The 16088-nt window shown below is 35.7% G+C and overlaps 1 protein-coding gene across 4 annotated transcripts; it reads left to right on the top strand.

Annotated features, from left to right (window-relative positions):
• The first annotated feature begins 5644 nt into the window (after positions 1-5644).
• On the top strand, positions 5645-16086 carry LOC127987481 (nicalin-1). Of its 4 annotated transcripts, none has more exons than XM_052589820.1 (15): positions 5645-5927; positions 7429-7619; positions 7702-7846; positions 9153-9247; positions 9621-9701; positions 9786-9889; positions 10731-10819; positions 11719-11858; positions 11931-12109; positions 12258-12345; positions 13553-13591; positions 13750-13910; positions 14002-14055; positions 14944-15022; positions 15167-16086. In XM_052589820.1, the coding sequence occupies exons 1-15, from the start codon at positions 5765-5767 to the stop codon at positions 15227-15229; spliced, it is 1671 nt and encodes a 556-aa protein (XP_052445780.1). In that variant the 5' UTR covers positions 5645-5764; the 3' UTR covers positions 15230-16086. The 4 variants fall into 4 exon arrangements, with proteins under 4 accessions (XP_052445780.1, XP_052445779.1, XP_052445778.1 ...); XM_052589819.1 differs by having other exon boundaries at positions 5646-5927; positions 13747-13910; XM_052589818.1 differs by having other exon boundaries at positions 5646-5927; positions 11931-12151.
• Positions 16087-16088: the final 2 nt, after the last annotated feature.

The raw sequence follows: 16088 nt of genomic DNA, 5'->3' as shown, positions 1-16088 counted from the left end.
GTTTCTTCTATGGCATCGCTGTGAAACCTCCATTTGGGACCCATATTTGTTTTATCAAACTGGCAGTGAACTCTGCTCTGTTAATATTATTCTTCCTACTATTTGTTTATCTTTTAATTATACATTGTGATTCATGTATGTGCGGCGATTCATCAGCCTGACTCATCTGTGGCAACGTGCATCCTCTCGAGCAGATGAGCATAAAATCCTAAAAGACTCCAGACCACAGATGGGCCTCCACATCTGGCAACCACCCCTGTGCTCACATCAAAGTCCAATCCTGGACTGTGAGGACAGGTGGCGTGGTCATGCCGTTCAAAGAGGCCTGTGGACATCCAGATTTCAGTAGCATATGCAACACCCTTCAGTGGGATGGTGCAGTGGTGTATTGCATTGCTTCTTGACGCGTGCATCACCGCAGCTGATCTGAGATCATAGTTTCGTCTGTCCTACTGGGACCACAAGCCCCCTCCACCTTTAGGAATGTGCTTGACGTGGCCAATTCATCATCTCTCCCTCGCCGCTCCATCATTCACACAGGCAATCCATCAAGACCAGACGCTGAGACAAGGCAGTGGAGAAGAGAGCAGCTCTGGATGAGACGCTAAGGCTGTCTGCAGCCATTACTCAAGAGTGACGCTTGACGTTACCACTTCAAGTGTAGTGGTGCAGTTTTAATGCGGAAGTTTTAATTTACAGCCCTGTCCTCTAAACACCCTATTGGGTTCACAGAAAAAGTGTTGTATGTTTAGGAAAGCACTTTGCTTTTCTATTAAGAGTCTGGCCTTTGAACTAGACTGTCATTTAAGACTTGCTTTATATATTAAAAAGAGCACCATTTGTTCTGTGTGTAAACACGGGTGGCAGTCTGGCTCGTTTTCATCATTTGTGGCTTTGAGGTTTCTTCATTTCCTGTACGGAGCTTTCCAGATTTGTGTCTGGATCACTGACAGCATATCAAGAATATACAAACACTTCCTGATATCTCCAAATCCTCAGGTAGTCCAGAACTCATGGCCAGTAATTAGGATCTGATGGTGGGATTTAAATAAGGGATTCAGTTCTTTGTTGCCCTTGAACTTAAAAGGTTCCAGATCCTCCCCATCTGTTTGAATTTGGTTAGAAAACTGATATCAAAGAATCTTTTATCTCGAGCTTTACAAATCGCAGTTAATTTGAGCGCGCAAATACTTCAATCTTCAAATTACCTTGAAGAACCTATCTTTTGTGTATCTTGCCATGATTCATCACTGAATCACAAAGAAGTGCAAAAAGGGTAGCGAAATATATTCCAGTCCTACTTTTTCTGTGAGTAAACATGAAAAGAAAATCCTTGGACATTAAAGGTCTGTGCTTTTCAAACTATAATGGACTTATTGTAATATCAATAGAGTTTTTTTTTTTTTTTTGGTTGTCGTTTTTAAATCAGTCAGTTCACACTGAGATTCACACGTTTACAGATTAATCCAAAAACTTGTCCAAAACAAGTGTTATTGAATTTGGAATAAATTTTTTCTTCTTGTAAATTGACTTTAACAAACAAAGTGTGCCTATTCATTCAGTGATTGCTGGGCAACAGATTCTCAATGCACGAACGTCAGTTTTGTAGATTAATTTAGACGATTAAAACACCACTAGAGCTGTCAACAAAATAAGCGTGGGACTGATAAAACTGAGAGTGTCACCATGGCATGCCAACAATGTTATTTTAGTAGAATATTGTGACATTTTGCAGAAGTAGACGATTTTATCATTGTTTTCTTCTGAAAAGTGATGTGAAACAATAGTCTTACTCATTGTTTGTGATATTGTGCTGCATTGTAGTACTACGCAAGACAAATGTGTGTTGCACAGCAGCCAATTTAAATCAGAACACATCTGATGTATCATAATACATCTGTGCCATACACAAAGTTTGTGGGGCAAATTTCTGTCATAGTGCCTCTTCTGTTTGTTGCTCTAAAGGTCATACACTGATTTAATGTCAGGCCTGAAGCGTTTTTATATTAAAAGGCAGACCATAGACAGCATGTCCTGCTCTTTGCTCTTTTAGAGTAAATGGCTTCTTTCAGAGCCATATGGGAGTATAATTGCAGCGTATTCAAGATGTTAATATTACAGTAACTGCCAAGCCCACACACATACCTCTGACTTGCTGCAATCTGTTTTGATGCTTAACCAGTGCTTTCCCAGCCAACAAAATTATGCTTTAAAAATATTTTGTTCTAAGAACATTCCTTTTATGTTCTTTTTCTTTTTATTATTTCTGAACGTTCTTTTTTGTTTATTGTATTCTTGGTTATGCAAATGTTATGCAAGACATAAGGGGAATGTTCCATTTTATTTTTGTGGAAGTGTTACTTTTAGATGTTCTCTGAACACCGAAACAAGTAGTGAGTCCTGTGTTCAATTAATAATGTAAAGAATAAATAACGTTTATGTGTTAATGTTTGAAGAACATTATTCACTCAACAATGAAAAATTGCTGAAAATATACTCAACTTCAAGCCATCCAGGATGTAGATGAGTTTGTTTCTTCATCAGATTTGGAGAAATGTAGCATTGCATCACTTGCTCACCCGAGGATCCTCTTTAGTGAATGGGTGCCGTCAGAATGAGAGTCCAAACAGCTGATATAAAGCATCACTGGAGTGCTGTGGATTATTGTGATGTTTTTATCAGCGGTTTGGCTTTCATTTTGACGGCACCCATTCACTGCAGAGCATCCTTTGACAGCAAGTGATGCTACATTTCTCCAAATCTGGTAAAGAAACAAACTCATCGACATCTTGGATGGTCTGATGTTGAGTATATTTTCAGCAAATTTTCATTGTTGGGTATTAATCCTTTAAAGACCTGATAACTTTGAACAATCAATCTATTACGGTTACTTGAAGAACATTTTGTTCCTAACTTTGAGGGAACCTTGCCAGAACATTAGCCAAATGTACTGAAAACATTCCCTCTTAGTTGGATAATCACATTAGCTTAAAAAATAAAAAAAGATGATGGCATATTTGTGACGCACAAGCATTGAAATTTTAACGGTTATGTTTCAAAAGAGCTTTGGTTAGCCACAAAATTGCAGCATCACAATAAAAACAAAAAGACATCAAGTTCAGCATGAAGAAGGGGTCATGGACAATTTAACCACATTAATAAAGCCTATAATATTTTTATTTTTCATGCACAGTTGACTCAATTCCGTTATTTGTGGGCAGATCGCCATTTATCCCTGAACCAAACTATAATGGTAAACAAGATAATAGACTCTTACAAGAGGGAGACGTTTAGCCACATTTCCATTTCCCAAACATTTTGAATCCCATCAAGCACTTTCGAGACAATATCGTATGCACCGCTTCACAACATTTTCCCAGACATAACATTAAAGTCCTCAGAGCAATAACCAGACAGTTCGCAAGCTGTCAGACACAAGACCCAGTGCTCGATGGAGGAAGGAGAACTAAGAGTTCAGGCCAGTCTTCTGGACCCGATTAAATTGATCTGCTCTGCTAATGGACGGCATAACATCTCCCCGGGTTAAGGAAGCAGAAAGGGTAGACGGGATGTTGGACATGCTCTGTGCGCATGGGTCAATGGAGACACCGAAGTCGTTGAGAGACAAATGTGGCACTTTCATTTTGAGTCCAAACTCTAAATATCAGATAAAGGGTGCCGTCCCGGTCCGCGTGGATTTCAGAGAGTCTGAAACGGGATATGAAGAGATGAGCCGCGCGAGGCTCTCCTGGACGCATTAATGCAACTTAATGGAAACGCTGGCTCCTCCAGGACTACTTCATCCATTAGCTCTGACTGCACTGCTTTTCCAGACCATCAGAGCACAAGCCAAGCTGTCTGTTTCACCGGACGGCTCTGTTGACCATATATCTGTTCGTGTTTACATTCACGTGTTTATTGCCCAGAACTAGTGCACTGGTGACCTGTTCACGCTTTGCACACACACAAACAGAAAGCCAGGGAGTGAAGGATTGTAGCTATTTAAAGCCCTATAATAACTCTTTTATATTTCACACATTCCTCCATTTTGAGAGGCTAGACTTTAGTCAGTCTATAAGACTTTAGTTGATCACAGCAGGCCTATTTCTGAACATACAAAAATATAAAAATGCTGTAAGAACGTTTTGAAAAACATTCCTGTTAAGACCTCTAAATATATATATTATTTAAAAAAAAAATTGAATTCTGGAAACGTTATAGAAATGTTACATTGAATGTTCTCGGAATTTAAAGAACGTTCGATTAGCGCCCAACTAAAAAAAACATTGAATGAGGAATGGGATATAAAGTTACCAAAGAACATTAGGCCTTTCAAAGACCAGATAACGTTGAATGAACGTTCTAATGACGTTGACGGAAGAACATTTGTTCAGAACGTCAAAAAAAAAAATGCTAGAACATTCTGAACGTTACTGAAGGGATTGGCCTTTTCTGTTAAAAACAAAACTATTGAACACCTCGGAGACCGTTGTCTGTATGATAGCACTTAAACAAATTGATCGTCTCCTTCAACCACTTACAGCCATTACGTTTACCTTTCTATCCTAAATGGCATTAAATAGCCCATTCTGCTTCATGTGCTTTCTGTTTATGCGAAAACACCTACACTGCTGTAATGGGCATCTCTCATATCAGTTATAGGAAAACAAAGGAAAAAGCGCATTTTAATGTCATAAATTTGTTTGAGAATCGCATCTGATTGGGAAACTTGTTACTGGAATCCGCATGGATCCGTTTTTACAGTAAACGAAAGTCTTCAAACAAAGATAACAGAGCTCTACTGCCTGCTTCACCTCACAATTAAAGCGTTTAGAATGTAACGAAATGAAATGTTCTCACTGTGTTTTTCTGTATTACCTTTATTTAGTGGAGAGAAGCGCAACAGATTTTAATTATTAGGAAAGACTTCCCTCTAGTGGAAAGTAAGAGCACTTAATAGTAATTATCAAATGAAACTTTTAACATATATGTGTATTTTAATTCGAAAATTATTATTATTATTATCAGGGCGCATATTGTTTTGTATAGCAATTGAAACACTAGTGTAATAGAATTTGTCGATACATTTATTTTTAGTTTTTTAGTAGCTAAAATTATAGTAAAAAAAAAAACACATTAATTATACATTCATTTATGACACATTCATTATTCTGACCGGTATAATAATAAATAAATAAATAATTTGAGAAACTTTTAATTATTGAATTTAAATATGACACATTTATTAACAATGCTTCAAGTTATATATATATATATATATATATATATATATATATATATATATATATATATATATATATATATGAAGAATTGCACTCAATCCTCAAATATGCACTGCACTCAATCCTCAAATATAACAGATTATGTGTGTTATGCAAAATTAATAAATAGACCATATAAATCTGACTAGAGAAAAAGGTCAGATGAGGCAGTCCCTGGATTCTCCTGAAGGACCCCAAACATCCCCAACTAGAGTCGCATTTGGACAAGATTTAATCAATTACAACGATTTCCTAAAACCCCAGCACCCTTGAATTAATGTATTAAACTAAACCTGTCACAGAAAAAGCTGAACGGTGCATCGATTAAACGGTATCTTAGTATCACAACAATGCATGCGGGCGTGTAGGTGTCCGTTGACTTCGCCTGTCTGAAACCCCCCGCAGCTCGAGCGCTCTCCGTCAGTCCGTCAGTCGTTCATTCATCCCGTGTTTTCTCGGTTCCTCATCGCTCCGGCTCCAGCATGTTCGAGGAGGCCAGCGAGGTGTTGGAGAACATGCTGAAGTGCTCGTTCCCGTTGAGTCTCGTGCTGTTTCTGGTGCTCGTGTGTCCGCTGCGCGCGGAAGCGGCGCACGAGTTCAGTGTCTACCGAATGCAGCAGTACGACCTGCAGGGACAAACCTACGGTAAAACACACTGTACACTGTGTAGGACTTGCCGTGGCGGAGTGGTGCGTAAGTCAACGTGTGCTGGGGTTCAAACGTACAGTCTTTCAGTTAGCCCCCAGACTGTACCGTACCGTGGTTTTACTATGGGTTTTATAGGTTAAAACCTTCATAAGGGCTCTTAACTGAAGGTTGTAGGTTTAAACCCATCAAGCGTTGACATGTGGACTGTGATGTTGACATGTATCGCTAGCGTTACTTCATACCGCGGTATTATCGACGTTATTGTAGTAACGTAACGCGTCCAAACATTATAGAAACATTGTAACGGCTTTATCTGAGTCACTCCTTCGAGAGCAGTTTATTCTGAATTATTTAAATTCTATTGTTGTTGATATTTTGAGTTATATATTTCAGTTTTAATGTATTGCTATTCAATTCATGTATTTATACATACAGCATTAAGTGTATACATATATTTAAATTATATTATACTTTTATACATTATTATATATTTATTATGTATTTATTCAACGTTTTAAATATTTTTTCTTATCATATTATGCATTTGTATTTTCATATTCCATTTATATTTCATATTCCATTTATAATTTATTATATTTATTTTAAAGCTATCTTTTGAGTGTGTGTGTATATATATATATATATATATATATTCTCGTAATTTTAGTATTTAAACATATAAAATAAACATGTTTATACTATATTTATATTTCAGATTGCTAATATTAACAGAAAAAATATAGTTTATCCTGCATGGTACATAACTGTATTTTATGAAATACTATGTTATTACCGTAGTAAATGTCCAACAAAACATTAGTAACATAATTTCAGTGATTTCAGTGATGAACAATGATTTCAGAGCTGTTGAGCAATAAAAAAAAACATATTAAAAAACATATATATATATATATATATATATATATATATATATATATATATATATATATATATATATTTATATATATATATATATATATATATATATATATATATAGATATATATTTCACAGAAACACTATTGTAGTTTTTATTTTTATTCTAATTCATATTTTGATGTAGCTTTCAATATTTTCATTTTTTATTTCAATTTGATCACTTTTCACGTTTTTTTTTTTTTTCAGTTTTAGTTTTTATTTATATTTTTTAATTATAAATAATATTATAAATTATTTTATTTATTTCAGTTAGTTGCCAAGTCATTTTTCATTTTTTTTCTTTTATGTTTACATTAAGTCATCGTCATCTGAGTTAACAAAACCGCATTTGATGGTCCGTTAATAGGATCTGCCAGCTCTGTTTATCAAACAGTGTCCTTCATAAGAGCTCATCGTGACTCAAAACTGGTTTCACAGGTCTCTATGGACTTTTCAGATGTATTTAGTTAAAAACACAAGCCATTTATGTCTAAGATCATAATGCAGTATTATATCAGTTAGCTTTTTCGATGGTAAATAACACACTGCCCATGCTATCATAACTCAAATTCGTCTTTTAGGTTCCCGTAATGCCATTTTAAACACGGAGGCTCGTACGGTGGAGGCCGAGGTGCTCAGCCGTCGATGTGTGATGGTGCGGCTCGCAGACTTCTCCTATGAGAAATACCAGAGAGCGCTGCGACAGTCGGCGGGGGCCGTGGTCATCATACTGCCCCAGAACATGTCCACTGTGCCGCAGGACATGGTGCAGGTAACGCCGGCGTCCGCTGGAGTGGTGTGTGGGACGCTCAGCTCGCCGGAGGCTGACTGTGCTGTGTTTTGGTCTTCTGTAGCAGTTCATGGAGCTGGAGCCGGAGCTGCTGGCCACCGAGACCATCGTGCCCGTGTACTTCGCTCTGGAGGACGAGGAGCTGCTGTCCATCTACACTCAGACACAGATCTCCTCGTCCTCACAGGGGGCTTCGTCAGCTGCTGAAGGTACTTGTTTAAGAATACGCAGGGTTTGACAATACAGTTTATATGATATAGTTAGTATAATATAAAACATGTTCGATAGCCGTTTGCAACGTTTTTGCATATTAATGTTTTGTAAGTCTAGCCCACGAGACGCGCCGCTGCTACGTTATGCATTCAAAATATTAGAGCAATATCAAAGCGCAATGCAGAGAAGATCTTGATTAAGTTAAAACCCAAACCAAGCCATTCACAAAGACGCATATTCAGCACATTTTTTAGACGGACGAATGTGACGTGAGATGTATAGAAAGTCATGCAAAGTTAAAACGGTTTAAACTTTTAAAAAACACGTAACGAATTATGTCTCAATGCATAAATACATGATGTTGTTGATTGTTTATGCAATTTATTAAATTATATTTGATTTATATATGTTAATGATGTTATGCACATTTTTTATGGACAGTTGTTATTTCATTGCACTGAATAAACCGTTTAAAGCACTGCTTTATTTTGCACATAGCGCAAAAAGTTTCCTTAAGACTTATTTGATCTGCATATAAAACATGATTTAGGAGATATTTGTTAACATTTTATTTTGTGTTTGACTGTTAAAACAAAACAAAAAAAACATTTTGTTGTCTTAAAAAATTTAGTAAATTAAAAATGCAATGGAAAAAAATCGATTTGCTCTTTGTTTTAATAAGGGTTATAAAAATAAAAATGTCAATAATTATCGATTGATACGGTTTTTAGCTATATGGCCCAGCCCTGTTTTAAATATAATTAATTTACATATATTAAAATATATTTTGAAATGTATATAAATACAAATGCTATATTTACATATTTATATATTTAAATGCAAGTTTTTAAATGTATCTTTATAGTAGCACTTGTGTTTAAAAATTATAATTTATAATAAAATGCATGTATGTATACAAGTTATAATATATATATATATATATATATATATATATATATATATATATATGTATATATGTGTGTGTATGTTTTATTTTGTAATAATATCTATGCATATTTAAAATATTGTTGACATTGTATTTTAAACATTTATTTAACCTTTATTTACTTTATAAAATGTATTTTTAAGTATTATAACTTCATATAGGATATTTACTAAGTATAATCAACCTTATATACATACACGGTACTATATTGTTATATTGATGTTATATATAGCATATAAATATCCAGATTGTATATGTACTTTTAAGTGTTATATGTGTGTATTCTGTGTATGTGTTTTAATGTGTGTGGATAGTTTTGAATGTATATTAACTGGGCTTTGTGTGTTTTTATCCAGTGCTGCTACACACAGCGACCGCTAACGGTTTTCAGATGGTGACCAGTGGAGCTCAGAGTAAAGCTGTCAGTGACTGGGCCATTACCAGTCTAGAGGTGAGTATAACTGACTCCAGAACAGACTCGTTTACCCAGAAATGAAGCCACTGTCTTCACATGCTCACCCTCGTGTCATTACAAACCTAAAATGAAGACGTTTGGAGAACTCTTGCTCTCTGTCATCCAATGAAAGTCAGCCGTCGAACTCTAGAAAGGACCATAAAACCATAGTTCATCCACTTTGTGTCATTGTGTTGGACGTTCTAGCAGTGGTTTTAGGCTCAGAGGACATTAATAACACTAATCTGAGAATGGCATTCAGTTAATGCTGCACTCAGTCAGGTCAGGCTTTTAAACATCCTTCAGCAGTGCAGCGTTTGACTCTGAAAGGGTGAAATGTCTCTCAAGATTGCTTTAATGCTGTTGTCAGGGTCGTCTCACGGGTTCGGGAGGAGAAGATCTGCCCACTATCGTCCTGGTGGCTCATTATGACTCTTTCGGAGTTGCTCCGGTGAGGACATCATACTGCTTTCGTTCTTTATGTGTATTTTAGGTGAGTTATTTGTTGTGAGATATTGAGTGTGTTTTGTTTCAGTGGCTGTCGTACGGCGCAGACTCGAACGGCAGTGGCGTCGCTGTACTGCTGGAGCTCGCACGACTGTTTTCCAGACTCTACTCCTACAAACGCACGCATGCCGGGTAACGTTGACTTCGAAACCCATTTCTGTCTGCGCACTTAAGGGCTCGGTGATTTGGCGAAAAAATATATATTTTTAAGTTTTACCGATTCTCAATTTTTTACGAATTTTATCTAGTCGACTTGAAAATGTAACTACAACATGATTCAAGTAAATTTTCCTTTATTTCTTTAGTTAAAGAAAATTCTAATCCAAGTGCAGCACACATGAAGTCGTCAAAATGATGTAAATGTTAAACAAATAATTTAAGTATCTTTGCATGAACTACAGCTACATATTTTATACGGATTTGTCTAATACATATTATGTGTTCAGATTTAATGCTTTTAACAAATTCTCAAAAGTCAAGGTAATTAAAATTCAGAATGATTATGATGAGTTTTTTTTATTCGATTGCGCTGCTTTTCCATTGTTTTCTGTGTAAAAATGGACATGTTTGACTGTTGCGCTCGCGTCTCTTTCAGCGTCTCATGCATGAAACGGCTTTCTAAAAACGTGACGCTGAAGTTAAAAAAAGTTCCCTCTGATCTTCTTGCACTTTTTTTCTATTCTGCTGCCTGCATCGTGTATTTGTCAACACAAAAGCGCATTCTGTGTGAATGACGCCTAGCGCTGTATTTATGGTCATTCACAGAGCACGTTAGCGGCTAATCATGGTTGGATCGGTCTTTTCTTTACCGGAATATCATCAAATTGTCTAATTCTAAAATTTTATAATATTTCTAGTGAAAATTGCAAGTCAGTGATTTCTAAAAAATAAAATCGTGGCAAAACATGAAATTCTAATTAATAGATGAAATAAAATAAAATTGCCCAGCCTTAGCATGCTTTATTTTTCGTAGATACAACCTGCTGTTTTTCTTGTCTGGAGGTGGGAAGTTTAACTACCAAGGCACAAAACGCTGGCTGGAGGACAACCTGGATCACACAGGTACGAGTATTGCTCCACGGTTTGAGTATATCACTTACATTTGTTGCTAAAAATAGATATTCATGAACGTGCAGAGCAAATATAGTTTATATGGACTGTACAATCTCAAAATAAGAGTCTCCGTGTTTTTCAGCCTTGTTTATTAATAGAACTTGTATTATAAATATTTTTTTTTCTGGTAATTTTTTGGTATTTTAATGAAACTGTCTGATTATTAGGATCATCTGAAAGTAAATAATATACATTTCAAAATAAGAGTCCCGTGCATTTTTATTTATTTATTAAAAATCCTGTATAATGCATAATGGGTTTTTTTTGTGGTTATTATTGGTATTTTTGTGACATAATCTGTTGATTATGAGCTGCTGGAAGTAGTAAAACATAAATATTTCAAAATAATATTATAATAATGTTTTTTTTTATTGTATTAAAAATCAATCATTTCAGGCTTGTTGATAATTAAAAGCCCCATATTATGCATAACGCTTTTGTTTCTGGTTAAGGTCCTTGCACACGGAGCCCGAAGCCATATTTGGCATTTATTCCAAAGTTTGAAATAAATGTAATTCAAAAATTATTAAATCACTGCGTTTTGAAGCAAAAATATCTAAAAACCTAGTGTATGTTTCGCATTTAAACAAATTGGATAATTTTACTTAAATGTAAATGTCTCCTCACATTCGTTTATTAAGGTGTATGATCTGATACATTTTCATTGTGTTCCAAAATTAAAAAAATCTTAAAAACCTTCTTTATTTCATAATTCCCCAAAGGTGGCTTTAATCATGTTAATTGATACCAATAATAAGCTGCAAATTAAAAAAAAAAAAATTTGAGCATGAACCCCTGCTAAGACGTCTTGTTAAACGACCTGTATTGACCTCGCCCCTGTCTTCCAGATTCCAGTCTGCTCCAGGACAACGTGGCGTTCGTTTTGTGTCTGGACACTCTGGGTAACAGTGACAACCTTCACCTCCACGTCTCTAAACCACCGAAAGAGGGAAGCCCACAGCACCTCCTTCTCAAAGAACTAGAGACCGTAAGATTATCCGCTCCTCATCCACGTTCTTTACTCCTCGTGACGTCAGACCTCACTGGCTCCTGTTTGTAGGTTTCGGCCCACCAGCACCCCGACCTGAAGTTCTCAATGGTCCACAAGAAGATCAACCTGGCGGACGACACTCTGGCGTGGGAGCACGAGCGCTTCGGCATCCGCCGCCTGCCCGCCTTCACCCTGTCCCACCTGGAGAGCCACCGCAGCCCCGCGCGCCACTCCATCATGGACATGCGGTCAGTGTCCTCTCTGGAGGGGGCGGGAGAGGCCACCGCTGGGTGGGTGATGATTGGTGCTCTCTCTCTGTCGCCCTGACGACTGGTTCCCTCCCTCGCTGCCCATTGGTTGGTTAGGTTGATGATGTCGTCTCTCTGTTTCTGGCAGGCCTCACGTGGATCTGACGAAGCTCAGTCGAAACACTAAAGTCATCGCCGAAGCGCTGGCGAGAGTCATATACAACCTGACAGAGAAGGTAATGGTCCAGTATCTACATTAGTCTTCATTTCTCAGCGGATATGGATATGTATACGAATAAAATATGTAATATATAACTCGAACATTGAGTAGGGCGGCACGATTTGAAATCTACTTGATCTAATTCTGCGCGAAAAAACGAACACACAAACAAACGAAAATCTGCTTGAATTTTTTATTTTTTTTACTTTGATAATAGATTGCAATTTTAACGACATAAGCACCGATACATTTTTTGGTATTTTCGCTTAAATTTGACAAACTCAAATTCAAATGTTTACGCTACACACATACAAAAGGAGGGGGAAAAAAAATTTTTAATTGTAAAGGAAACCCTTTGAACTAAAATATATTAGTGTAATTATTTATATATAACATCATATAGGTTTAAAATATTACAATAAACTTAAAAAAACAAAGACATAGGTGCTTTTTGACCTTTTGAAAAAAAAAAAAAAAACTATATATATATTTTTTATCTGTAATTCAGGTTTAATTAGGGGTTACTCTTTGAAATAAATTTTTTTTGATGCCAAAATGTACCAGAAAAAATAATATTTCATATAACAGTTTAAAGAGGAGTTACAGCAGTATAACCGAAGGGAGATTTTTTTTTCTTCTTCTATTTTTGCATCTAAATGTGTCATTTTGAGTTTACTTTGCAAAAACAGTATTTATAAGACACATTACTCCCAGATTCCTATTTTACTATGTGCCGTAAGCACTTTTCTTGATTATTGATTTAATTATGTTTCATTTTTATTTTTTTCTAAGTAGTAATATACACAATGGCATAAGCGATTTGGACCAGATTTCACATTTTGTGTTTTCTACAATCAGTTCTATTCTTTCAGGAGACAAAAGACTGGATACATTCTAAAATATATCTGGTCCATCACAATCTAAAATAGAATCCACATTCTCCAGCTTTGTATCATTTCATTTATGTGCATTCTGTATTGGTATACTGATTCAGAGAATCTGACCTGGTTATCCCTGCATCCCATAATAGCATTATGATGGTAGCATTTGTGATTTCAAATCATAATATTTGACAGCAAAAATAAGAAAAATGAGAAAACAGTGCATATATATGTTAAGATTTTGGTTTTATTCTGATTAACCGTTCAGTTTTACCTCTGGCCTCAATCACAGAGCTCAAAATGTGTCTTTTATTGATGCTATAGTTGTCTTCTGTCTTGCAGGGCGTCGGCGGAGACGTGCAGATCTTCACTGAACAGATGGTGAGTATTTCCAAAGCCCGGTGAGCTGCAGTATTTGCAGGCATCACACTGTATATGCTCATTTCCCAGCACTTAGCCTTCACTGACTCGTCTGTGTAAAGCTGACGTGTTGCGTCTGGTCTGTTGTTGTTTAAGTGCGCTTCTGTTCCCATCAGCAGGTGCAGGAGGATCAGCTGGAGTCACTGGTGGACTGGCTGACGGCTCAACCGCGAGCCGCCCAGCTGCTGGACAAAGATAGCAGCATCGTGAACACGCTGGAGTATTACCTGAACCGTTATCTGAAGGACGTCAAGAGACACCTGGTCAGAGCCGACAAGAGGTGAATCAACATCGCAGTGCTTCAGTGTTGAGTGGAATTGGATCATATTCAGAGCTTCATTATTGTTTTTTGTGTTGTTTTATTTTGACAGGGACCCTGAGTTTGTCTTTTATGATCAACTCAAGCAGACCATGAATGCGTATAGGTGAGATATTCAATGATGTACATTGTCATTAAAAAAATGTTGTGTGCTTGAGAACCTTTCAAGGTTTGCTTTTTTTCATCCTGAATATTTTTTTAATATTATGAGATAATTTCATATATTATAATTAAACTCAGGTTAGGTATTGAATTTAACCCAGATATAAAGGTTTGCATTTGCATTTGTAAAGTTAATAATAATAATAATAATAATGGAAACCCGTTTCCACCACTGAATAATAAATCTTATCTCAAAATTTTGACTTTATTTCTTGGAAGTCTGACTTTCTTTTTTTCTCACAATTTTAAATTTATATCTCGGAATTCTGACTTTATTTTGTTTAAAATGTAAATTTATATCTCGGAATTCTGACTTTATTTTTTTTTTAAATGTAAATTTATATCTCGGAATTCTGACTTTATTTTTTTTAAATGTAAATCTATATCTCGGAATTCTGACTGTATTTTTTTTAAATGTAAATTTATATCTCGGAATTCTGACTTTATTTTTTTTTTTAATGTAAATTTATATCTCGGAATTCTGACTTTATTTTTTTTTTAAATGTAAATTTATATCTCGGAATTCTGACTTTATTTTTTTTTTTAATGTAAATTTATATCTCGGAATTCTGACTTTATTTTTTTTAAATGTGAATTTATATCTCGCAATTCTAACTTGATATTTTTTTCTCACAATTGTACATTTATTTCTCACAATTCTGACTTTGTTTTATTTTTCTCACAATTGTAAATTTATATCTCGGAATTCTGAATTTTTGTCTCACAATTGTAAATTTATTTCTCACAATTCTAACTTTATATTTTTTGAAATGATGCTTAACCCAGGGTTAAACACTTTGTTTGAATGATTGTTTTATTTGAAAAAAACCAGGGTAAAACCAGCTATCTTTGACCTGCTGCTAGCTGTCTGTATCGCATCTTATCTTGGAGTGCTGTATTTGGCTGTTCAGGTAAGACAAACGTTCAGATAAAGATTTTTTTTAACACTTTTTTTTTTTTTTTAGTGCAGGGTTTTTTTTTCACTCTGATCATGATTTATATTAAATGTATTTTTCAGTTAACATTTGTCTTATTTCGTTCTTGCTTTCCTGCAGAATTTTGGACTTCTGTACGGTTTCCTGCGTAGAGTCACAGCTCCTCGGGTCAAACAGCACTAAACCTGCAATTCATGCACCTGCAATACAAGGGACCGTCGGGGTCTCAAAGCAGAGCCAAGAGTGTGTTTGCTGTCTTTTTCACTAGTTTGATTGATTTAGTTGAGTGTTGATTTCCATGCCAAGAATTTCATCCACTACATCACTACTAGCATTTCAAGTCTTGTCTCAGCGTTGCCTCAAGTCCTGCGTCCTCTAAAATACAATCCGTAATTGCTCAGAGTTAATTACAGTTTAAATCGCAAACAAATCAGTTCCCATGAAATGTGCCCTTCTTGCATCAATTACGGATTGTACTTCTAAGCAGTGTTTCCTGAAAACCTTTCCTTATGTGGTTATTCTTCACTGGCAGCTGCTACAAAGTGGGCCAATATCATTGCAAAATCATTTGTTTGCATGAGTCTCAGCTCAAACTGCTGATTCTCTTTGTGGCTATATATATATATATATATATATATATATATATATATAAGACTGTAATGTTTGGAAACCTGGCATTTCATGTTTTGCAGATTTTTTTATCCTAAAGTTATTAATCAAAATACTAATATTAATTATTCCATGATCCTTTAGAAATTTTAAAACTCCCATTTCTTTCTTCAGTCCTAATTCCACGTGTGGTTTTGACATCCGATGTTCACTTCTGCTGTCGCTATTTATTGCCAAGCAGTGTGGTACAAATTTGCTGTTATTTATGGAAGCTGTTATGCTCCGACATGCACTGGTTTAATGTTTTTTGTTGTTGTCGTTCTCCAAACTTAATTTAACTTTGCAAATCAGAGGTACATAACCTTGATTCTCAAGGATGAAGAAGAAAAATAAAGTTTTTGTTGAATAAAAAGTTTTTGTTGAGTTAAGAATA

The sequence above is a fragment of the Carassius gibelio genome, chromosome B22 (assembly GCF_023724105.1).
Source record: "Carassius gibelio isolate Cgi1373 ecotype wild population from Czech Republic chromosome B22, carGib1.2-hapl.c, whole genome shotgun sequence".
NCBI lineage: Eukaryota > Metazoa > Chordata > Actinopteri > Cypriniformes > Cyprinidae > Carassius > Carassius gibelio.
Note: the sequence above shows the minus strand (reverse complement) of the source record. Positions and strands in the feature narration are given on the sequence as shown.

Excerpts from the sequence above, each read along its gene's own strand:
- LOC127987481 (XM_052589817.1), top strand. The coding sequence starts at position 5,765 with ATGTTCGAGGAGGCCAGCGAGGTGTTGGAGAACATGCTGAAGTGCTCG. Across the intron at positions 12,346-13,552 it reads TATACAACCTGACAGAGAAG|GGCGTCGGCGGAGACGTGCA; the intron begins GTAATGGTCCAG and ends TCTGTCTTGCAG. Across the intron at positions 13,911-14,001 it reads CTGGTCAGAGCCGACAAGAG|GGACCCTGAGTTTGTCTTTT; the intron begins GTGAATCAACAT and ends TTATTTTGACAG.